The following is a 24933-nucleotide window of genomic DNA, read 5'->3' as shown; positions in this document are numbered from 1 at the left end:
TCCTAAGAGTGAAGGCAACAGAAAGAAAAGGGAAGGCTGCAGAAATGGGTCTAGAACGATATGACAAAGCGGGTATTGAAGCTTTTAATAAAATGAACTTTAACGAAAAACTCTTTAAGTACTGTTCAATTTAACGAAAAACCACATTTTTACACTAAAAAAATCAATCATGATACTATTCACTTTACTTTTTATTTTGTCCTTATCGTTAAAACTCAAAGTTTTCAAACAATTTTCATTAATTTTCCTTTAATTAAAATGGAAGAAACGAAACCCAAAAATCCAACTCCGAACAAACAAGGCTTCTTCTGTTCCATCGATTCTTTAATTTGAGATGCCAAGTTCCACCAGACATCCCAAATTTCAGTTGTTACACTTGATAACAAGCAAACATATAACAAATGGTGCATCAGAAGTAAAAGCGGGCACTCGAAATGTATCAATACTACTGTCATTTTAATTTTCACAAAGCTTCCTTATCACAACTCGACGATTTAAACCTGTATTCTACATGCCTCCCTGTCACCCGAAAAAAAGAAACTAAAAAGAGAAAAATCAAAAGGGCTGGCATCCAGCAAATAATTTCCCCAACTCTCCCTAGGTGTCATCTTTTATGTCGAGCAGCAACCTCTCTTGTTCGTATTCCCAGAAGCATCACCAACGCTGATGGTGGTTCCTTGACCAGGTAGGGTAGTTGAGACTGCTTCTTGGGCTGCCAGTGCTTTTTTGCTGACGATATGGTAGATCTCAGTTAGAATAGTTTGAAACGCTTTCTCAATGTTGGTTGCTTCCAGTGCGGATGTCTCGAGAAATGAGAGACCTTCCCTCTCAGCCAACGACTGACCATCGTCCTCTGAAACAGCTCTGAGATGGTTCAAGTCAGACTTGTTTCCTGTCATCATGATAACAATGTTCGAATCTGCATGGTCCCTCAACTCACGGAGCCACCTTTGGACATTCTCAAAAGTTGGTCGCTTAGTTATGTCATAAACAAGGAAAGCACCCACTGCCCCTCTATAGTAAGCACTGGTGATAGCACGGTATCGCTCCTGACCTGCCGTATCCCAGATCTGTGCCTTCACAGTCTTTCCCTCAACCTGTAATTTCAGAAAAGGAAGAGTGTAAGCATTACATCAGATTGTAAGCCATAATTCGCAAACCCACTTGTTATAAACAGACTTATTTCTACTCATCAACATGTTGAACGGTATGCTACAATGACAAGTGACAACTGTATGTTTGAAACTCGTAAACATGCTATGGGACCAGTGGTCCAGTCGACACCTTTCATATATACAACCGGGGAAGAAAATCTAGATCTTTCTTCAACCATGTCATATTCATATAGTTGAGTAACTTATCTGGCAAAAACACATTCATACAGTTGCCTACATATACAAAATTCAATCAATAGGCAGTACGACACACATAAGAAATCTAACTAACCAACGGTCTTTAAAAACGATAATATTGGGCAGTTAGTTAATACAACAACAACAACAAAGCCTTTTCCCACTAAGTGGGGTCGGCTATATGAATCATAGAACGCCATTGCCCTCAGTTCTGTGTTGCGCGGGCAGTTAGTTAGTAGTTGCGTTTAATTAAGAATCAAACTTAAGCATCAACATGTAAGTGCTCATTAATCAACTCCTCTTTCTTGAACTCTGCAATCCACCCTTAGTGTGTTATATAAACTTAAAGATCAATAACAGCAAAATGATCAAACTCCTGGAGACAGAATCTACCAGCCAATTTTAGTGTAAAGTAAATCTCCTGTTCCGTCAAACAAAAAGACGACTGTTTATCCCAACGGTTCATCATGCTTATTTAGCCATTGATAACCATATAAAAACAAAGTACTAAAAAAGAGAATTCGAGCCCGCTCACCAGTCTATTAGTAACAAAATTTTCGATGTACTCCAATTAAACAACGTAAATCCCTAAACAAAATCCAAACAATCATCACAATATCCAGGCCACCAAACAAAACTTCAACCAAAATAATTCAAACTCTGAAACAACACCCCCCCCCCCCCCCCCCGGGGAAATTTAAACTGCATAGGATCCAATCCATCACAAACAAATACCGCATACACTGCGAACAAAATCAAACAATTGAAATACAAATCAACTCTCACACCAAGATTAAATTCAGTAAGCGAACTTGCCTGGAGAGTTCGGGTGGCGAACTCGACTCCGATAGTGGATTTGGACTCCAAGCAGAACTCATTCCTGGTAAATCTGGAGAGAATGTTAGATTTGCCCACACCAGAGTCACCGATCAACACGATCTTGAACAGGTAGTCGTATTCGTGGTCTACTCTACTCGCCATGCCGCCCTCTCTCCTCTCCGATCTCCACAACCTATACAAACATACACACACACACAAAAATTCAAATCCATAAAAAATCACACAAATACACATCTATCTCTCTCTCACTGTAACCTATGCATACACAACAGTTATATCTATAGATCTCGCTTACCCGGAGGCGAATCGACCGAGGAGAGAACACGATCGGAGCGTTCGATCGGAGGAAGCGAAGGAATTGGAGATGGAAGAGAAAATGGGAAGAAACGGAGACAACGATGAGCGGACGAGAAGACGGGGGCTTTTGAAAGTTGAAACGGCAAATAAATAGATTCTGTTTTTTTGGTGGGCGAAACGATGGCGTTTTGGTGACAACTGGGGATTATTGATTCGTCTAGAGTGACACAGTAGGCAGCCTGGCCTGGCGGGCCGGTGCCAGAGGGATAATTTTAATTTTAAAATTTTAAAATTTAAATTTTTTTTAGTGTTTTCCCACGCCGTAATTAATTAATTGGTTAATTTGGATTTGTTTGCGGTTCGGACAGCCGCCAGAGGTAGAGTGGACGGCTGATTATTTCCAAATATGCGCATAAATTGTGCGTTGACGACTTACACTAGTTATTTATCTTTTGTTTTCTTAATAATGATGATGACGTTGACAAAGCATGAATTAGTGTTGGTGGATGTCCGATTTTGTTTGATTAGGCATCAAATTGCACATTAATGTGTGTAACATCTTGATTCTGATTAATTCATTTTAAGCTCAAGTTATACAAATTAGCTCTTTTCCTAGCCTTGCCTGCACTACCGGGTTTTATACCTTACTTTATTTCGATATTGATGATCGATGTGAAATTAATTGCTTTTGTTGTCTACAATGTACGATGTAGCTAAATATGATATATAAGTGTAGATTTGTTTTAGGGAAGAATGCATAGCTTAGGCTTTATTTGAGTGTGTGTAAAGTAAAGAAAACCGTGAATGATGTTTTGAATCATTCCAATAATTTAGTTACGTTTCATCATTGGATGTGTGAGTGAGTAATCATACACTCATGTCAGGTCAAAAATGTAATAATAAAACCGTACAATTATTTAGGTCCCTACTAATCAATTTTCTGAATATTGCCACAAAAATCATCACGTTGACTTGTGTATACATCAATATCTTAATGATTTGGGTGGTAAACCAGTATTTCTCTATACAAAATGAGTATGTAGTTTGACTGGTTAAGAGCGTTTACTTTTGTATTTTGAACTTCGAGCTCATGCTTTCAAAATTCGAGTTCCTCATCTCAACACTGCTTATGACCGAAAGTGTTGTTTTTTTATTTGAACAAACGACATTATCAATATTACGGGTGAGGGAGGGGATGGGCTAAACCTTACAATGTGCTAGCAATAATGTGGTTCAAATTTACCTTTGGCGATAATCAAACTTAAGATCTCTCATTTAAAAGTGAAGAGGAATATCACTAGACCGTAATATTAAGTGGTAAAAAAAAAAGTGTTAACGTACAAATAATTCAGATAAATGCTAGTGAGACTCTTTTGAAACTAAAACTCTCTATAGACTTTTTGCTACCTCATTTGCACAATATTTTATAATATTGACACAAAAATTAACTGTGAATGATAAAAAATTCATGAAGAGTTCTAATTTGAGAGAGAATCTCCTTAGCATTTCTCAATAATCCATCCAAAATGCAGTCCACTAACACAAATTGAGGATCAAAGTGGAACAACCACTAAAAGTGAGGGGCACAAATTGTAATTAGCTAAGATCCTATTTGGAACCGATGCCTGGCACATATTGATGTTACCCTCCTACGTTGCTTGCCGCTCCCAGAAAATCCATCTCTCAGCTTCTACAGCAAAGATGAAGAAGGAAGACACAGTGAAGCTGATCAGCGCCGAGGGGTTCGAGTTCGTGATCCACAAAGACGCCGCCATGGTCTCTCAGACCATCCGCAACATGCTCACTTCTCCAGGTATTAAGGTTTGAAATTGATTTTAGTTGGAGCAGCAAGTTGGGGGATTAGGGTTTGAAATTGCAAGGTGAAATCTTTTTTTGTTTTTTGTTGGTAGGGAGTTTTTCTGAAACGGAGCACGGCGAGGTGACGTTCCCGGAGATCAGCACCACCATTCTTGAGAAGATCTGCAAGTACTTTTACTGGAACCTTCAATATGCCAGGTTCAGATTCTCCCTCTTAATTTATTTTTTTGTTTAATTATTTAAATTTTAAATTTATTCGCTTTTGTTATAATATTTGAGGTATTTACATGTCAATGCTTAGAAGATTGATGGGTTTCTTCTGAATTGGAATTTATATTGATCAATGTGTAAAGTTAGTGGGGATGATGTTCTCTAGACTGTCTTGTTGCTAGGCTGTCATTGTAGACCTTACATTCGAACAAAAACGCAGTCAGCCAATCAATCGTTTTTCGATCAGCCGCCCAATCAAGGGTTAAAGATTAATAATTTGACATGGTTTGTTGTATAGCATATTAGGTTCCTAGACAGTTTGCATATATATTTGCCCTCATTCCTCAGTTTGCATAATATGGGACAGTCTACTAAATACGGGATCGGTCTAGCATAACAGGGGGCAGTCTACCATAGTGCTAAAGAGGGTGTAGCATGTTATCTCATCAGCACACTTGTGCCTACTTACTAAATTTCATGTTTTTCGTTCCTTTGCTTTATTTTGTGTCGTTTAAGATCTTTCTTAGAACTTGATTTCTTATTGGTAATACTGGATAATTATTAAATCAAATGCGGAGGTCTTGTGACATGACTCAGGGAACATAAAATGCCCAAAACAGAGGAGAAAAGATGGTATAAGAAGTAGATTTTCTAGGTTCCCATACCTTTTCTTTTGGTATCAGGTCTACGTACTTGTTTTATTGGTTTTTGTTTGTTCAATAATGGACTTGGAGACGGTACAATCAGAATATTTTGTGTAATGTCTGTTGCAGCATTTTCTATTGTGGGCTTTCTTATCAAGATATCGATAGAAGTTTGAATTAACCATGGTTGTTTGTTGGAACTAATCAAATCCAAGTGCTTGATCGGAAGGCCAGTTTTCATTTACTCTCGTTTCCCCTATTATTGACTTGTAATTCTACTCTTTTGACAGCGGGAAGCAGACCGAGTTTCCTATTGAACCTGAATTGGTTCTGGAGTTGATGATGGCAGCCAATTATCTCCATACATGATTGCAACATTTCTCTCTCGGGCAACCAGATCGTATTTGACATGTAAGAATACTTCTTGGAATCTCTTCCTGACACACACGTGCATGTTTAAATCTTTATTGATCATTTTTCAGTTTGGTTTAAATCACATTTGTTTCTGTTCATGTAATCGGTCGCCTCTAGTGATTGCCGAGGAGGATGTGCGAGGATGATAGTACCCGAGATTCTGAAAGGGCTTGAAGAGCATACGAAATCTGCATTGGTGTCAAGCTCTGGAATCTGCAAATGTAGAATATATATGTGACACTGTTGTAGCCAAATTCTTGCAGTTATAAGATATTGTAATATCAAAAAAGCGGCATAGCAATTAGAGAAAACCCCCGAGCCGAATAGTTTTTACAAGTCTTTTCTGTGTTTACCGTATTCTCAGAGCTGATGTAAGTTAGTTGTGCTTATTGATGAATGGCATATCAATCCGCTTCTTCTCGAACAACACCCAGTCATCATATTTCACTATTGCAAGGGCCTTTGGTGGACTGCAAGGGCCTCGGAAAGATAGGGAAGTGATAATCGCACAACCTTTGGTCGACTTCAAGGGACCAAAACAAGGGGAAAGCGTGAAGGAGAAATTACGAGTATGAAAATCACTACCGAAAAGAATCCCTAGTGCGTGTATGCCTTCCCAAGCGAGAAAATCACTCCCAAACGACCTCTATTCGTAAAAACGTGTGTACTTAACTTAGTTGAAGTATGTGAAGAAAAGTACGAACTTAAGTAGTAGAGAAAGATTAACGATAAAGAAGATGAACGACAGGTTTTCAAGTAATATGTCATCTTTTGTCCTTTCACACAATTAAAAAAAATTAAAGAGTAATTAAACTTAAGTTGTGAGGTGAACTTGAAAGAAATATCGTAGTTCACAACCCAAAAAATATAATTTAATGTTGCCTGAATTGTGGCAAACTTTACTGGGGTCTAATTAGTGATATATTTTTACCACGATGACTTTCGTAGAGAGAGTTACGTCCCTGGTTACATTTAAGACTCTCACTTTAATTGTGTGCACACTTCTTATTCCATAGAATGAAGAATTAGATTGTGCAGAAAACACGTAGCTTATACTAAAGCTCAGCTGCACATGATATATAATTGGTTTGGTGCAGTAAGTGCTGGTTGATTGCCGTTACTGAGTCCCTCTCTGCATGTCTTCCAGGTTATCCAAAACCAAGCCTTCAGTTGCAACAACTTCTAAATTTATCTGGTGCCTTAATTCAAGAAAAGCCGAATGCATTGATTGAGAGAACAATCTGTCATTAAATGGTCCCAGTATATATTAAGTCCTCGTCGGCCATGAAGTTTTCGAGCACAGAAAAATGGCGAAAAATGGAGCTGTTCTATTGTATTGTGCTTTAGCGGTTTTTATGCTGGACATGAGCTTGTTATGTAAGGCAACTGATGAGGATAGAAAGGTAAGAATCGTCAGTAAGATTTCAATGGTTCTTTGTTTAAAAAGTAAGTTTTTACTTGGAAAGCGATGACGATGATGATTCAGGTTCATATTGTGTACATGGGGTCCCTTCCAGATGGGCAGTCATCGCCAGTATCTCACCACCTAAGTATTCTGCAGAGAGTTGTCCAGGGAAGGTAGTCGGTCTAGATCTTTAACTTACATTTTTTTGGTCTTTTTAGCCAAAACCTAGTTCTTATCCTCTCTCACTCTCTCAGTTCGCCGGAAAGTTTACTGGTACGAAGTTACAAAAGGAGTTTCAATGGGTTTGCAGCAAAACTCACTGACAAGGAAAGGGAAAAACTTGCTGGTGAGCACTCTGATCTAATTTATTATATCACTACAAAAGAGTAAAATGGTGTGTCTTGAAAACTTTTTATTCTTACAAACTGTGTTGCAGATATGAAGGAAGTAGTCTCCATCTTTCCAAGCAGATCATTCCAACTGCAGATATGAAGTGATATAATTGTTGGGGTGATTGACACTGGAATTTGGCCAGAATCTGAGAGCTTTAAAGACGAAGGTTTCAATTGGATCTGGTTTTGTGACTAGTTTTGATGAGGACCCTTTCACAATTGGTGCTTTTCATGCAATGAAAAGGGGATACTGACCATACAGCCTGCAGGCAATGAAGGGCCTCAAATCGCTACTATGTCATGCGTAGCACCATGGATATTGATAGTTGCAGCAAGTGCCATAGATTGCCATATCATTGACAAAGTTGTTCTGGCAAATGGAAAGACACTTGTTGTATGTATCATGTACTTTCTGTCTCCCCGAAATTTATTTATACTTGTTTATTTGATTCAGATATTCCGTTATTATTGATGTTTACATTTTTGCACAAACAGGGGAATTTTATCAACACTTTCAGATTAAATGGAACTGTTAGTAAGTAGCTGAAGTACTGTCTTGTTGCATGTCAGATTTTGTAAATGTGGTTGCCTGTACAGCGATTCTGTTAAGGGAAAGATAGTGGTATGTGATGCCGGATACGGAGATACAACAGCATATGATTCCGGTGCACTTGGTTCAATTTTACATAATGACAACACAGACGATCTTAGTCAAGTTCCCATATTACCTACAACAATGTTAATGATGGAAAAGCATAATGTGGTCAAATCCTTCATAAACTCCACCAGGTATAGATTTTTTCTGGATAATCACAAGGCAATTATAGAAATTATGGCTTTAATTTGTAATGTATTTCATGAGTTTAATGTACAAGGGGTCCATATATACATGAGAATAAAGAGGGGGAAGAAAGAGAAGCTAGCCTAATCTACACCTTACAAAAAACAACTTGCACCAATCAATCACATCCCTTAAATCAAGGAAAGAAGACTAATTACTCTAGTGCCTAGAGCTATCCCTAGAGAACATGGTAGCTCACCAATCAATCACATGCCTTAAATCAAGGAAAGAAGACTAATTACTCTAGTGCCTAGAGCTATCCCTAGAGAACATGATAGCTGACTCTAGAGGCCAAAATACACTTCAACACTTCAACACTCCCCCTCAAGTTGGATCGAGGAGGTTATCTGAGTCAAGCTTGCCTAATAATCGTTGGAACTGAGTGGATGCTAATGCCTTTGTAAAGAGATCTGCCAATTGATCATGGCTTCGTGTGAACATAGTCCGGATGATTTAAGTTTGAACTTGAGCTCTGATGAAATGACAATCCACTTCAATATGTTTGGTTCTTTCATGGAACACAGGGTTGGCAGCAATATGCATGGCTGCCTGATTATCACACATAAGTGACATGTGAGTATAACTAGAAAACCCTACGTTTGAAAGAAGCCATTTAAGCTAAATGAGTTCACAAGCAGTGGCTACCATGGCTCGATACTCAGCCTCTGTGCTAGAACGAGCAATTACCTGTTACTTCTTGCTCTTCCATGTGGCAAGGTTTCCACCAACAAATGTATAATAGCCTGTGGTTGATTTCCTATCAATTGCATTACCTGCCCAATCTGCATCTGTGTAGCCATTAATGACAGTGGATTGATTGTTGTGCATTGTAATTCCTTTCCCTATTGAACCCTTGAGATAACGAAGGATTCTCTTAACAATGTTAAGGTGATCAACAGTGGGAGAGTGCATAAACTGACTAGCCAAGCTCATTGTATAAGTGATATCTGGACGAGTGATGGTGAGGTATATGAGCTTGCCTACTAATCATTGATAGTAGGTTACATCATGCATGGCTTTTCCATTTATGTTGAGGTTCAGTTTACAATCAACGGGAGTGATAGCAGGCTTGTAGTCAAGCATTTTTGCTTCTTGAAGAAGGTCCAATACATATTTCCATTGATGTAGAAACAATCATTTTGAAGATGTTGCCATTTCGATCCCCAAAAAATACTTTAACCTCCCCAAATCTTTGATAACGAAAGTTTGATGTAGTGAGAGTTTTAGTGCCTCAATCTCCATGGTACTATCTCCAGTGATGATATGATGTAGTGACAGTTTTAGTGCCTCAATCTCCACGGTACTATCTCCAGTGATGATAAGATCATCAATGTAGATGAGGACCACCAACTTCCCACTGGTGCCAGTTCTGACAAATAATGAAGAATCAGTATTACTTTGCACGAATCCAGCCTTTTCCAGAACATAACTGAGCTTGGCATACCAAGCTCTTGGTGATTGTTTCAATCCGTATATGGCCTTGTGCAATTTGCAAACCATGTTGCCTTTGATACCATTATAGCTTGGAGGAGGTTGCATATACACTTCTTCTTGCAACTCTCCGTGAAGGAAAGCATTCTTCATGTCCATTTGGTAGAGTGACCACCCACAATTGATTGCAATTGAAAGTAAAACCCTGACTGAGTTCATCTTGGCCACCGGTGCAAATGTTTCCTTATAATCTACTCCAAAGGTTTGGGTGAAACCTCGAGCAACAAGTATAGCCTTGTGTCTCTCGATAGATCCATCAGCTTTGAATTTTGTCTTGTAGATCCAACGACTTCCAACAGCCTTTTTTCCTAGTGGTAGTTGAATTATACTCCAGGTGTGATACTCTTCCAGTGCACGAAACTCTTATGTCATGGCTTGTTTCCATTGTGGGAGAAGAGAAGCTTCTTGAAAGCTTCTTGGTTCACAGTGCTTATCAATTTCACTAAGAAATGTAGCATGAGATGTTGAGAACTTACTAAAGCTGATACATTCAGTGATAGGATGCCGTGAGGCATATGTAACATAGTCTTGCAACCTAGCTGGATGTTTTCTGATTCGAAGAGGGTTTATCTTAATCACCTAAGACTTTGTAGTGGATTGAGAATGATCAGAGTAGGGCTCTTCTTCACTCTCACTGGCAATAATTTGATCAGTTTGTACCTTTTCACAATCTGGACTCACAGTGACTAATCTTTCTTCCAACATCAGATGATTAAAGTTTTGAGGGAGTGGGAACATGTCAACTAAATCCTCCCCCAGACTTGTAAAATAGGGACAGTCTTCTTCGAACTTCACATCTCTTGAAACTGTGCACTTCTTAGTGACTGGATTGAAGCACTTGTATCCCTTTTAGGTGGCCGAGTATCCCATAATCACACATTTGGTTGCCATAACATCTAGTTTGTCATGATTCAAGGTTTGGATGTGAACAAAACAAACACAACCAAACACCTTGAGGTGTGTTAAATCTATTTCCTCCCCTTGAGAACTTCATAGGGAGATTTAAACCCTAGCACACGACTTGGAAGTCGATTGATGAGATAAATGGTAGTAAGGATGGCAAATGACCAAAATTTCTTTGGAACATGCATGTGAATCATGAGAGCATGAGTCTTCTCCAAGAGATCTCTATTTTTCCTCTCGGCTACTCCATTTTGTTGAGGAGTCCCTACACAGCTGGTTTGATGTATGATACCCTGAGAACTTATGTATTGAAACATGTTGTTGGATAGAAATTTAGTGCCATTATCTAACCTTAAAACCTTAATGTTTGATTGAAATTGTGTTTTAACATGCATGTGAAAATCTTTGAAAATGGTTGGGACTTCACTCTTTGATTTCATAAGATATAGAAAACTTGTTCGAGAGAAATCATCAACAAATAGAACAAAGTACTTAAACCCTTCCATTGATTCAGTTGCAGGTCCTCATACATCGGTATGTACCATTTCAAAAGGTTTACTTGTCCTAGACATTGAATTACCAAAAGGTAGCCTAGTAAACTTAGAAAATTGACAAGTATCACAAGTAGGATAAGGGTTACAAAAATTTTGAAACAGTTTAGACAAGACAACTTCAGAGGGGTGAGCTAATCTCCTATGCCAAAGTTGGTTTTCATCTATGGACTTCGATTGAGCTTGAAGAGCTTGAGTGAAACAGGCATTCTTGCACAAGTAGTAAAGTTCATTTATGAAAACCCCTTCACCAATCATCTTCATGGTGAGAACACCCTGAAACATCACATTATTTGGTGAGAAAATAGCACGGCAGTTTAGAGTGTTGGTGATCTTTCCAATTGACAAAAGTTGGAAAGGAAAGGTTGGTACATATAGGGCAGCGGAAGGTATTTTTTGAGAGAGTAAGTTTATTTCTCATTTTCCCAAAACTAAGACATTTTTTCCATTTGCAACAAACACATGCGAGGGGCTTGAAATTTTTTTAAAATGATGTAAATTTGTAACTTTGTCATATGATATGTGGCGCCTGAATCAATTATCCAACAATCAGTTTTAGTACTAGTTAATAGGGTAGTAGTGAAGGCTTTGAGTATACATGATGCTTCTCCCTTTGGAACTTTCTCATTTCTAGCAAGAAAGCTGGCAAATTGTCCCAACATAGCTGTGTGACTACCCTCTTCATTGCCTTGACCATGTGAGCCTCCTCCGTGTCCCTTACTTTGTAGGTAAGCTGCAAATTCATTGATCAATGACAATGGATTGGCAGTGAACTCCATGGATCCTTGTGAAATAGTAGGAGGGTGAGCATTATCAAGTTGTGCCTCAAAATGGGGTTGCAATTGCTGTGAGGACCTTGGTATCATCTTTCCATCTTTGCTGAACTTAGGCTTAAGTTCAGGATGAAGTTCCCAACTTGTCTTCCACATGACCAACACCATTGCAATATTTGCATTTTAGATGTGTGTTTCTTCCCTTGTATACCTTGGCTTCTAAATTCTTGTAATTTGATGCATATGCCCGAGTCTCAGTCAATCTGGGGCTGTGATAAGCATTCATAACCTTCTTCCTTGCTTCTTCTCGTTGGATAGTTGCACAAACATTGTTGAAGGTAGGTAGGTCTTGACTCATCAAGATGTGACTCCTTAGGTCCTCGTACTTAGAGCTCAAACTCCCTAACATCTGATAAATTTTGTCTTCCTCAGCTCGTTTTAAAAGAATGGTAGGATATGTAGTATGTGGGAGATATACATCCAACTCATTCCACATGGCTTTGAGACTCTCAAGGTGTTGAACAAATGCTTTCCTTTCTTGTTGAGCATTGGCAATGTCCTTCTTTAATTGGAAGACCCGCGCATAATTGTTTTGATTTCCATACATATCCTGCAAAGCTTTCCAAAGATCATGTGCGGAATTGGAGTAGCTAAAAATTTCAGCAACATGTTTCTCCATGGTGTTAAGCAGCAAGGACATGACAAGTTGATCTTTGCAGAGCTATGCATCATATGTAGGGGAAGAATGGTCTGGAGCTTCCACGCTTCCATTTACAAACCCTAACTTCCCTTTGCCTTCAAGAGCTAGTGAAACAGCTCGGGACCAAGGAAGATAATTGAACTTGTTTAAGAGAACTGAACATAAACGTTGATTGGTGTTAACCTCAACGTCTAAGAAGTTTAGAGAGAGAATTTGCTGGGTTTCCTCATCATGGTTCACAAAACTTTCTTCAGCCATGACTTAGACTTTGAAAGAAAAAATTCGCAGCAACAAGAATGGTAGAGACATGTTACAAAAGAACATGCTCTGATACTATATAGAAATTATGGCTTTAATTTGTAATGTATTTCGTGAGTTTAATGTACAAGGGGTCCATATATATATGAGAATAAAGAGGGGGAAGAAAGAGAAGAGAAGCTAGCCTAATCTACACCTTACAAAAAACAACTTGCACCAATCAATCACATCCCTTAAATCAAGGAAAGAAGACTAATTACTCTAGTGCCTAGAGCTATCCCTAGAGAACATGGTAGCTCACCAATCAATCACATGCCTTAAATCAAGGAAAGAAGACTAATTACTCTAGTGCCTAAAACTATCCCTAGAGAACATGGTAGCTGACTTTAGAGGCTAAAATACACTTCAACACTTCAACATCAATTGCCTTATTGTGAATGTTGTATTTACATGATTGTGTGTTTCTCTTAATTTATAGTGACCCTCGAGTGAAAATACTTAAAAGTGAGGCCGTAAAAGATCCTTCTGCACCTGCTGTCACTTCCTTCTCCTCTCGTGGACCAAATCTAATTTTGCCTAATATTATAAAGGTATAGGTTTCTTGCCACATTCTGGTAAATCTTTCATAAAAATTTCATAGATACGGATAATTGTTGTCTGAAGTTTCGCAGCCGGATATTAGTGCCCCAGAGGCTGAAATTTTGGCTACATATTCACCTAACGCTTTGATCACACAATTGGAAGAAGACAAGAGGCGTGTAAAATGCAATATGTTATCTGGAACCTCTGTATCTTGCCCTCATGCTGCTGGTGCAGCTACATATGTTAAAGCATTCCACCTTGATTGGTCTCCCGCCGCCATCAAATCATCTCTTATGATGACTGGTATATATATTGCCATGATAACAGAAATTGCTTCATTTTGCACATTATGAATGATAAAATTGTGACATTATCTATTGAATTTTTTGTGTGCATGTAGCTTGGCTAATGAATGATACCAGCAACAACATTTCCACTGGTGCATTTGCTTATGGATCAGGACACGACTTGTGTATGAAGCTTGTGAAGAAGATTACATAACGTTGCTATCCATAATGTATGATGAAGGCAAAGTTAGACTCATATCAGGAGATAAACAGCACATGCCCTAAAGGATCTGAGAAAGGATATCCAAAGGATCTTAATCACCCTTTAATGGGAGTTAAAGTTGCAGAAAAGGAACCTTTTACAGTTAAATTTCACAGAAGAGTTAAAAATGTTAGCTTTCCATACTCGACCTACAAGGCCAAAATATCGTCGGATTCCAGAGTTGACAACTTGACATCAAAGTTGTTCCCAAAGTTCTGGCATTCGAGTCTCTGAATGAAGAGAAGACTTTTGATGTCACTGTTGTTGGAAACGATTTGCCAGATCGATCAAAAGTGTCTGGATCGCTGGTTTGGTCTGATGGTGTCCACAACGTTAGAAGTCCAATTGTTGTTTGTGTATTCAATGTTAGTTGATGTAAACTTTTCTCCTCAAAGAAAAATAAATTGCACAAGTGCAAACACAGTCGTCCAAAACTGTATGAAAAAAGGGAAGCTCACCTATTCGTATTCTTGAGGTAATGAGGGATTTCCAGGTGGCCTTGTCGATATTTCCTTTTTCTTTTCTTCTAATTCTAAATAGGGCCTTGGAATATCTGTCTGATGCGTGTAGGATTAAACCATTAGCTTTGATGAAAGTTGCCTTGCCACAATCTTCTTCTTGTTGGAATTTCTAAGTCTGGACATCCGCCTCCAGTGTTTTCTACCCCAAAGCCAGCAAAACTGTTTGGGGGTGGAAATTATAACGTTTATGATGAAATTGAGGTTCCACCATAAAACCAATTGGCAATATGGGGAGTAGCCCATGACCATATAAGCACATAGCAAACCTTGTCCCTCAATCGATGTGGGACAACTCTCAACACGCCCCCGCACGTGTGGCAGATTTTCAAGCCTACACGTGGACAACAACTGGGTGACGTGGAGCACGTGTGGCCGTTTGACTTCACACTAGGATAACCCGCTCTGATACCATGATGAAATTGAGGTTCCACCATTAAACCAATTGGCAATATGGGGAGTAGCCCAAGACCATAAAAGCACATAGCAAACCTTGTCCCTCACCGATGTGGGACAACTCTCAACACGCCCCCACACGTGTGGCAGATTTTCAAGCCTACACATAGACAACAACTGGGTGACGTGGAGCACGTGTGGCCGTTTAGCTTCACACGAGGACAACCCGCTCTGATACCATGATGAAATTGAGGTTCCACCATAAAACCAATTGGCGGTATGGGGAATAGCCCAAGACCATATAAGCACATAGCAAACCTTGTCCCTCACCGATGTGGGACAACTCTCAACACGCCCCCGCACATGTGACAGATTTTCAAGCCTACACATGGACAACAACTGGATGACGTGGAGCACGTGTGGCCGTTTGGCTTCACACGAGGACAACCCGCTCTAATTCCATGATGAAATTGAGGTTCCACCATAAAACCAATTGGCAATATGGGGAATAGCCCAAGACCATATAAGCACATAGCAAACCCTGTCCCTTACCAATGTGGGACAACTTTCAACAGTTTCTCCCCGATTTATTAATAACAATGCTTCTTTCAGGTGATTTGCATTATCCGATCCGCTCATCCTTACAATTTGGTGCATATATTATTATGCTTTGTCTACCCTCATCTTCACAATGAACTTACTATGCCAGGGTCTTGAAGCAAGGCCACTTATGACGATAGGAAGTTAAATCGTTGGTTTATTACGTACTGAGGATCAGTGTGGTTTCTGGTTCCCGGTTAACCAACCCAAACTTCACTTATTCAATGTCTAGTCTTAGAAAAAAAAAGGTTTTCCAAAATTTTCAGAGAAGAATTAGTTTTGTATGAGTTGTATTTGAAATTAATGGAATATTAAACACGATATGTATACGACAAATGATGCGAAATGAGAATTGAGGGGTTTGACAGTTCATCCCTAATTGATATATTATTGAGATATCATGCATGTTCAGATTACTAGTATCAAATATTTGTTTTTCATATGTCATGAAAAGGTACACAACCAGATGATAAACGAGAAAGGTTTTACAACAGCTTTTGCATACTGTATTATTTATGTGACGGTTTTCATATCAGTTTATCGCAGAACATACTTTTCGAATTTGACCTTGTGTGCCGGTTTTCACATCAATGTTACTCATCTTCACCATGGACTTTCCGAACTCCATATAGAAGTTCAATCCAGAAGGGCCTTTACCACCTAGAAAACGTTGGACGAAGGGTTTTGTTGTAGCATCAGTCCATAACATCTGATCGGACTCGAGAATTCCTCTGCCTTTTCTTAAATTTGCAAAAAAAGATACATCAAATTTGTCGGCACTGCCTGTGTCTAATCCAATGCGCCTCGTACCATCAGAATTTTGCGGGCAGAGAGCTTGTAGCTGAGGAACAAACGATGGGTCAAGTGCAGGATCCGCACCATTTCCAGTAGTTGTGAAATTGAATATTCTGTAACTGAAGAACTGGCAAGCCGATGTTCCTATTGTATGTGCTCCTATATATAGTAGGAAAAAAAATCAACATAGAATCACCTGGAATATGCTCAAGAAAAGTAATTAATTTTTAGAGAACTTCTGTGAATATTCCAGTAGTTTTATTTCTTGTTTCATTTCAATTTCTAACAATGAGTTTTTTTCTTTGTATTTTAACAGGAAGTTGACATATATGAGATATTTGAACATTTACAAATTATTAAAGCTTACCAAGAAGGGCAACAAGATCCTGCGTGTTTAGCCCCTTGTCTGCAAACTTTTGTTTTTGCGAATCCATTGATTCAGTAAAGCCTGGCAAGTTGGCTGTATCAGATGCTAATGAAACCATCCCATCCCTGCGTCCTGTAGGCACTGGCCAACTTTGTCCGTTGGTCTGTACCGATCGATAGATTTATACATGCATCGAACACATGTTTTCAAATATTAGTATTTATTAGAAGGAAGGTAATACAACTAGACACTAGTACTAATACTGCACACTGATTAGGCTCAGATACTTACAACTAGCTAGCTAGTAGTCTATACTAGTACTAAACCCTAAACCTTAGACTTGTACTAGTTAGTTTTTACTGTCACTGTTGAGGATCGATTTTGATGATTTTGACACCCTAACACTAGTACTGTAGCGAAAAGGGTATATGTTTATAACCCTATATTGTCCACATATTATGTTGACAATATGTTAGCTATACATACAAACATATTCAATCATCGTGTACGTACCAGAACCACAGAATCACGTGCAGCTAGGGCTAGAATATCTGCGCAAGAGACAATCCCTGGGCATGCGGCTTCAATCTGTGCCTTGGCATCATCAATCACTTCATATCCTCTTAAATTGAGGTTTGGAGGGGCGGTTTTCTCGGCTGTTGGACCATCGATGAGGATGGAAGCATCACAGCCATTGACGAAGCAATCATGAAAATGCATCCTCAGCAGGCCAGAGGCAATGGTAGGATCAGATTGGAAATGAGCTGTAACGGTTGACCTCACGATGAACTCAGCTCGAGGACAAGTATAAGAGTAGAACCCTACTCTTGTGCCTTGCCCTCTCACTGACTCTGAGGTTGCAGCCAACATCAACAACATCAACAAGTAACTTAATGTTCGAGTGGCAGTTAAACCTGAACCCTCCATTATTAATTTAATTAACGTTGAGCTTAATAATCGAGATGATTTAGGATGTTGCCCTAGGCTCTTAATTACTAACTATGAAAAGAAGGCAACATGTATTAGGTATTTATAGGCATGCTCGATTTATCCCAATGAGAAATAAGAAAATGTACATACTAGAAAGTGGAGAGAAAAAAGCACGTGCATATTACATGTTAGATAAAAGAAAAATGCAGCCTAAAATAAGTGGAGGATGCTGCATGCGGATGCATCATGCAGGTATAGTTGGCTTCCTCTTTCTCCCACTGCACGATCTATTCTAAAAGCGATTAATTTAAACAAATCCGTAAGTGTGTCAAGTTAGTATATATTCCACTCAATTACTATAAATATACGTTAAAGTAACATGATGTTTAATTAGAGAATTTATTAACAAATACAACAAAACCAGCACCAGCACCAGCAGCACTTGCATGCATCATCAAAGTGAGGTTGTCATTCTAATTTGAGTACTGCTAGGTAAACCAAATTTGTAGATTAATTTATAAACGAAATGATGTGTCATCGATAAAGAATTAGCACTTTAATCAACACTTAAATAATAATGTAGTCATTAACTTCCTAGTCATTTGGTTAACAAAATTTAGTCTACAAATTTGATATCTTTAAACATAAGGAAAATTGACAAAAAATCTAAAAATACTTAAGTTTTAATGAAAAATGACAAATAAAGGTGTGTAGTGAATAGTACCAGAAAAAGGTAAAAATGTGGATTTTTGTTAAAAATAAACAGTACCGGAAGTGTTTCGTTAAAGCTCCCTTCAATATATATAGGTATATTAGGCTATCCATACATGCAGCAGATATATGCTTTCTTATTGCAGAAAAGCACATACAGAAATACAAAATATTCTAATTTATTTGAGTAATTTTATCATCTTAGAGTGAAATATCAGAACACCCTATAATGGGTTTTGACATAATTATGATGGCTGCATGACTAATCGATTAGATCAAAACGAAGTGCTGTTTTAATGATGTTACGGCATACAAACTAGAGTCAAATTGAGGCTTTTCCGCTGAGTCTTATTTCAAAGAGAACAGTCTCACGAACAAAACTCGATGTTTTGCCTTATCATTAGGCATTTGTGACCAAACATATATCTAACTTTTGAAGGTATTTTTGATATTTTGGTATTTTGTTTCCTATCATCATTCCAAGCAAGCCTAGGGTTGTAATTCGATCCCTGAGATGTAAAACTTTTATACTTCTGCCACTCTGTGGTATGATTCGGTTGATGTGCAATTCCAACCTTCCTGGTCTCCTCTCTGAGGCACATGTTTTGTACTAGTCCAATCCGACACCAAAAGTGATCTTGGTGGACTTCTCTAGCATTATCTTGTCCTTCATGGCTAAATCTTGATAGAGTTTTACTACTTTCTTTACATTTCCAATCCATTTACATTTCAAGTTATGTAGCTCTGCCCATCTTGACTCCACCATGAAATGTTTACATTATGTTTCTCATTTTTTGGTTTCTATTTCGCTATGATTTACTTTTCAGGCAAGCATATTGCACTAAATTTTAAGTCCTCGTTCACTCGAGGCACAAAATAGAACGTAACAGAACCAACGTCCCACTTAGTGCATTGTCATTTGGTTAATTAAGAAGCCAGATTAACGTGCAACTTTCATACACATTCAAACACCACGTGTTGGCAGCATCCAACAGTGGCACTCCTATTCTCTCTTTCTCTCAAGCCATCTCGTGGCACTGAGACTAAAAGCAACACTCAAAGCAAGTACATGCTGAACTCAGTCCAGACTATGCCCGACTTTTGACACCAACATATGTAATTTGTAATATTCATCGAGGATTACAACGAAGAAATCATGTGAATATTGTTGAATGGTGGCCAAGTGGCCATTACCTTTTGGCTAATAAACAAATCAAAAGAAAAAAAAAAGGACAACATGATTATGTTTCTTCCTTGTTTTGGGGGAAAAAAAAGGGCACTTTGTCTAAAGTTTTTTTTCTTTGGTCCATGTGAGAAGTCACGGGACTCCTAGGGTTTTTAACTAGCAGCAACAGCTGCCTTTTGTTGTGAGAGAAAGGCAGTCGCATAGGAGAAGAAAATAGGAGGGAGCAGCAGAAAGAAGAAGAGAGGTACGCAACTCCCATATAAGAAAGAAAGGTGATTTTCTTTCTTGGTTAGTTCTCACTCAATCAAAGTTGTATTTGTGTATTAGCTTTGAGCTTCGTATAGAGAAGAAATTATTCATTATTTCTCTCTATTTGTTTCTTTGGTGTGTGTGAGCTATTGGTTGTATTGGGGTTTTGGGTTGTGAGCTTGCCAACACTTTGTAAACTTCCATTTGGTTGATAATGGATTATTGGGTGAGCTTCTACTGCTCCGAGGACGTACTCCAGTTACACTGACTGTTGAGGAACCTCGTTAAAATCTTGGTCTCTTTAATATTTTGTTCTTGCATTTCATTTGATATATTTTCTGTGGGTTAGCTTGAGTTGGTTCCTAAAAGGTTTGGTGATGTCCTAGCACAACAATTGGTATCAGAGCACTAGCTGCTCTTGGGTACTGTCTAGTTTCCAAAGATGTCAAACGGGCAAGATGAGAATCCTTTTGGAAGCAGCTCCGGGTTTGCAAGAACTACGGTGCAAAATGCAAAGTTCGAAGTGGAAAAGTTTGATGGCACAAACAACTTCGGGATGTGGCAATGTGAGGTCAAAGATGTGTTGGCTCAACAAGATCTACTTGCCGCTTTGGGAGAGAAACCGGAAGCTCTGTCGAAGCCGGAATGGGAGAAATTAAATTTGTGGGCTTGCTCTTCAATTCGGTTGTGCCTTGCAAAAACTCAGAAGTATTTTGTGATGCGGGAGACATTAGCAAGTGTGTTGTGGTAAAAATTAGAAGACAAGTATATGACGAAGAGTGCAGAGAATCGACTACACTTGAAGAAAAAGCTCTACCGCTTCCAATACAAAGAAGGTAAAAAAATGATTAGACACCTTGATGCTTTTAATAAGTTGATTACCGACTGATTAAATTTAGATGAGGATATTAAGGATGAAGATAAGGCCTTAATATTGTTGAATTCCTTGCCGGACTCTTATGAGTATTTTGTTACCACTATTATGCATAATAAAGAAACTGTGAAATTTGAAGATGTGTCAAATGCCTTGATGAATTATGAAATGAGGCATAGAGATAAAAACCATGATAGTACCTCTGAAGCTTTATTTGTTAGAGGTAGATCATCGAAGAGAAGATCATCTTCTAGTAGGAAAAAATCACAGTCTCGACCCAGAGGAAACTCTAAAGGTAGAAAACCTTTGGAAAGGGATGAATGTGCCTTTTGTCGTAATAAGGGCCATTGGAAGAAAGACTGTCCTAGATTGAAGACCAAAGGCAAAGAAAGTTCTGAACCTAATGTTGCTGAGGTTGAAACAGATTTTTCTGATTTTGCTTTAACCACTTCCTCATCATTTGATTGTGCTACTAAGTGGGTGTTGGATACGGGTTGTACTCATCATATGGCTCCTCACAAGGATTGGTTTTCAAGCTTGAAAGAGTTTGATGGTGGCGTTGTGTTCATGGGAGATGACAATCCTTGCACAACAAAAGGGATTGGTACAGTTCGTTTGAAGTTGCAAGATGGCATGGTTAAAGAGTTGACAGGTGTTCGGTATGTACCGAATTTGAAGAAAAATCTTATTTCTTTGGGTACTTTGGAATCCAAGGGCTTCAGGTTTCATTTAGATGGACATACATTGAAAGTTACTTATGGTGCACTTATTATGATGAAAGCTCCTCGATGTGGCCATTTGTATTTATTGCAAGGAAGCACTGTGACAGGTGAAGCATCTGTAGTCTCAGAAAATATGGGCACATCCGATTCTGATACTACTAGACTGTGGCATATGAGATTAGGCCATGTTGGTGAGAAAGCTTTACAAGGGCTTGTGAAACAAGGTCTTCTAAAAGGTGCCACGACTTGTAAGCTTGATTTCTGCGAGCATTGTGTCTTGGGGAAGCAAACTAGAGTGAAATTTGGTACTGCTGTACATCAGACGAAGGACATTCTTGATTATGTGCATTTGGATGTTTGGGGTTCTACCAAGACTCCCTCTTTGAGTGGTAGACATTGGTTCGTGACATTTGTTGATGATTATTCAAGAAGGTCTTGGGTCTACACTATGAAGCACAAGAGTGAAGTATTAAGCATTTTCTTGGGTTGGAAGAAAATGGTTGAGAACCAGACTGGGAGAAAAATTAAGATTTTGAGATCGGATAATGGTGGTGAATACACATCCGACCCTTTTTTGAAAGTTTGCAAAGAAGAAGGGATTGTAAGACATTTCAGTGTCAAGGGAACTCCACAACAAAATGGAGTTGCAGAAAGATTGAATCGAACCTTGCTTGAGAAGGTTAGATGTATGTTGTCTCAGTCGGGTTTAAACAAGTCATTTTGGGCAGAGGCAGTTAATTATGCATGTCACTTCATCAACCAGTTACCCTCAGCTGCTGTTCAGGGTAAGACACCAATGGAGGTATGGACTGGAAAACCTTCTTCTGATTATGACTATATCCATATTTTTGGTTCACCTGCTTATTTCCATGTGACTGAAAATAAACTTGATCCTAGAGCCAAAAAGGCTATCTTTCTTGGTTTTAGTAGTGGTGCCAAAGGTTACAGGTTGTGGTGCCCAGAGATGAAAAAACTTGTAATTCAGCAGAGATGTGACATTTGATGAAGAAAGTTTGTACAAAGTCTCTGAGAAGAATGTGAAAGATGTCCAACATGTGGAGCTTGAGAAAGTTGCCTCTGGTACTTCAAATCCTATTTCCGCTGATGTTAAAGCCACTACAAGTGAAGAAGTTGGAGACCATGAGAATGTTGAAGAAGTTGAACTTGAAGATTCTATTCAAGTTGAAGAGCAAGTTTCACCTCAAGAGTCTATTGCAAAGAACAGAGGAAAGAGACAAATTACCAAGCCAGCTCGGTATAGTGACTATGTTGTTTTTGCTCTTCCTATTATCATTGATGAGATTCCATCCAATTTTGAGGAAGCCATTGAGAGTGAGGAAAAGGAGAAGTGGTGCAATGCCATGGTGATGAGATGAATTCTCTTTTGAAGAACAAGACTTGGGAGTTAGCTAAATTACCTAAGGGTAAGAAAGCTATTGGTTGCAAATGGGTGTATGCTAAGAAGGAAAATGCTGATGAGAAAAGTAATGTGAGATTCAAAGCAAGATTAGTTGCTAAAGGGTATGCACAAAAGGAGGGCATTGACTACAACAAAATCTTTTCTCAGGTTGTGAAACACTCCTCAATTCGCATTATGTTAGCTTTTGTTGCACATTATGATCTTGAGCTTATGCAACTTGATGTGAAGACGGCTTTCCTACATGGTGATTTGAATGAAGAGATCTATATGTGTCAACCGGATGGGTATACAGTGAAAGGGAAGGAAAATTTGTTTTGCAAATTGAAGAAATCACTTTATGGCTTGAAGCAATCTCCAAGGCAATGGTATTTGAGGTTTGATAAATTTATGAGAGGCCAAAATTATTCTAGAAGTCAATATGATCATTGTGTGTACTTCAAGAAGTTGCAAGATGGGTCTTTCATTTATTTGTTGATATATGTTGATGATATGTTGATTGCCTCAAAGAATGTTGAAGAGATTGAAAAATTGAAGAAGCAAATGAAGAATGAGTTTGAGATGAAGGATCTTGGTGAAGCGAAAAAGATCCTTGGCATGGAGATCACTAGAGATAGAGAGAAGGGTTTGGTCAATTTGAATCAAAGACAATACCTTAAGAAGTTGATTCGGAAGTTTGGAGTTCATGATTCAACCAAACCGGTTAGTACCCCTTTGGCTCCTCATTTTAAATTAAGTTCTCTACAATGTCCTAAAACTGATAAAGACAAGTTGCAAATGAAAAATATACCATATGAAAATTTGGTTGGTAGTTTGATGTATGCAATGGTATGCTCTAGACTGGATATTGCTCATGCAGTTGGCATTGTGAGTCGATATATGCATAATCCAGGTAAAGAACATTGGCAAGCAGCTAAGTGGATATTGAGGTATCTCCATGGTACTCGAGATGTTGGTTTATGTTTTGAGAGAGATGACTCTGGTATTGGTCATTTTGCAGTTGGTTATGTTGATTCAGATTATGCAGGTGATCTGGATGGAAGGAAGTCTACTATAGGCTATGTGTTTATTATGGCTAAAATGCCAGTTTGTTGGAGGTCTATTTTGCAGTCGTCTGTTGCTTTGTCTACTACAGAGACTGAATATATGGCAGTTGCTGAAGCTATAAATGAGGCCATTTGGATACATGGGCTAATTAGAGATTTGGGGGTTGATCAGAAGTAGGTGGAGGTACATTGTGATAGTCAGAGTGCCATTTATTTGGCTAAGTATCAGGTTCATCATGCGAGGACCAAGCACATAGATGTGCGTTATCACTTTGTTCGTGAAATTATTGGTGAAGGGGAAATCATTCTCCAGAAGATTCCAACTAAAGACAACCCCGCTGATATGTTGACTAAGGTTGTTGGTGTAGCCAAGTTTGTTCATTGCTTGAACTTGGCTCACATTTTGCCTATATAAAGAAGGCGTTGAGCAGTAAGAGTTTTGGAGCATTTGGCTCGGCATGAGTTGTTCTCTTGCTAGTGTTTGGGAGTGATTTTTTGGGTCAATTGTGTTGGTTGGCTTATCATGGCGTTTTCGGAACTTGGTCAAGGTGGAGATTGTTGAATGGTGGCCAAGTGGCCATTACCTTTTGGCTAATAAACAAATCAAAAGAAAAAAAAAAGGACAACATGATTATGTTTCTTCCTTGTTTTGGGGAAAAAAAGGGCACTTTGTCTAAAGTTTTTTTTCTTTGGTCCATGTGAGAAGTCACGGGACTCCTAGGGTTTTTAACTAGTAGCAATAGCTGCCTTTTGTTGTGAGAGAAAGGCAGTCGCATAGGAGAAGAAAATAAGAGGGAGCAGCAGAAAGAAGAAGAGAGGTACGCAGCTCCCATATAAGAAAGAAAGGTGATTTTCTTTCTTGGTTAGTTCTCACTCAATCAAAGTTGTATTTGTGTATTAGCTTTGAGCTTCGTATAGAGAAGAAATTATTCATTATATTTCTCTCTATTTGTTTCTTTGGTGTGTGAGAGCTATTGGTTGTATTGGGGTTTTGGGTTGTGAGCTTGCCAACACTTTGTAAACTTTCATTTGGTTGATAGTGGATTATTGGGTGAGCTCCTACTGCTCCGAGGACGTACTCCAGTTACACTGACTGTTGAGG

General features: G+C 38.7%; 4 protein-coding genes and 1 pseudogene across 4 annotated transcripts; 3 read left to right on the top strand and 2 right to left on the bottom strand.

The window, feature by feature from the left end:
- Nucleotides 1-283: 283 nt before the first annotated feature.
- Nucleotides 284-2627, bottom strand: LOC126616807 (ras-related protein Rab2BV). Its single transcript, XM_050284932.1, has 3 exons — nt 2488-2627; nt 2169-2364; nt 284-1097 (listed from the first exon to the last, which is right to left on the bottom strand). The coding sequence occupies exons 2-3, from the start codon at nt 2331-2333 to the stop codon at nt 612-614; spliced, it is 651 nt and encodes a 216-aa protein (XP_050140889.1). The 5' UTR covers nt 2334-2364; nt 2488-2627; the 3' UTR covers nt 284-611.
- A 1431-nt stretch (nt 2628-4058) lies between these two features.
- LOC126616808 (uncharacterized) lies at nt 4059-5886 on the top strand. Its single transcript, XM_050284933.1, has 4 exons — nt 4059-4302; nt 4400-4505; nt 5452-5572; nt 5693-5886. Exons 1-3 carry the CDS (start codon nt 4128-4130, stop codon nt 5528-5530), a joined length of 360 nt encoding a protein of 119 aa, XP_050140890.1. The 5' UTR covers nt 4059-4127; the 3' UTR covers nt 5531-5572; nt 5693-5886.
- A 996-nt stretch (nt 5887-6882) lies between these two features.
- On the top strand, nt 6883-7621 carry LOC126615513 (subtilisin-like protease SBT4.9). The gene is made up of 4 exons (XM_050283330.1): nt 6883-6978; nt 7062-7153; nt 7235-7326; nt 7417-7621. Exons 1-4 carry the CDS (start codon nt 6883-6885, stop codon nt 7470-7472), a joined length of 336 nt encoding a protein of 111 aa, XP_050139287.1. The 3' UTR covers nt 7473-7621.
- A 46-nt stretch (nt 7622-7667) lies between these two features.
- LOC126615512 (subtilisin-like protease SBT4.4) lies at nt 7668-14424 on the top strand (annotated as a pseudogene).
- Nucleotides 14425-15901: 1477 nt separating this feature from the next.
- Nucleotides 15902-17669, bottom strand: LOC126616805 (peroxidase N1-like). The gene is made up of 3 exons (XM_050284928.1): nt 17210-17669; nt 16697-16859; nt 15902-16488 (listed from the first exon to the last, which is right to left on the bottom strand). The coding sequence occupies exons 1-3, from the start codon at nt 17621-17623 to the stop codon at nt 16067-16069; spliced, it is 999 nt and encodes a 332-aa protein (XP_050140885.1). The 5' UTR covers nt 17624-17669; the 3' UTR covers nt 15902-16066.
- Nucleotides 17670-24933: the final 7264 nt, after the last annotated feature.

Source organism: Malus sylvestris, chromosome 3, assembly GCF_916048215.2.
Source record: "Malus sylvestris chromosome 3, drMalSylv7.2, whole genome shotgun sequence".
Classification (NCBI taxonomy): Eukaryota; Viridiplantae; Streptophyta; class Magnoliopsida; order Rosales; family Rosaceae; genus Malus; species Malus sylvestris.
Note: the sequence above shows the minus strand (reverse complement) of the source record. Positions and strands in the feature narration are given on the sequence as shown.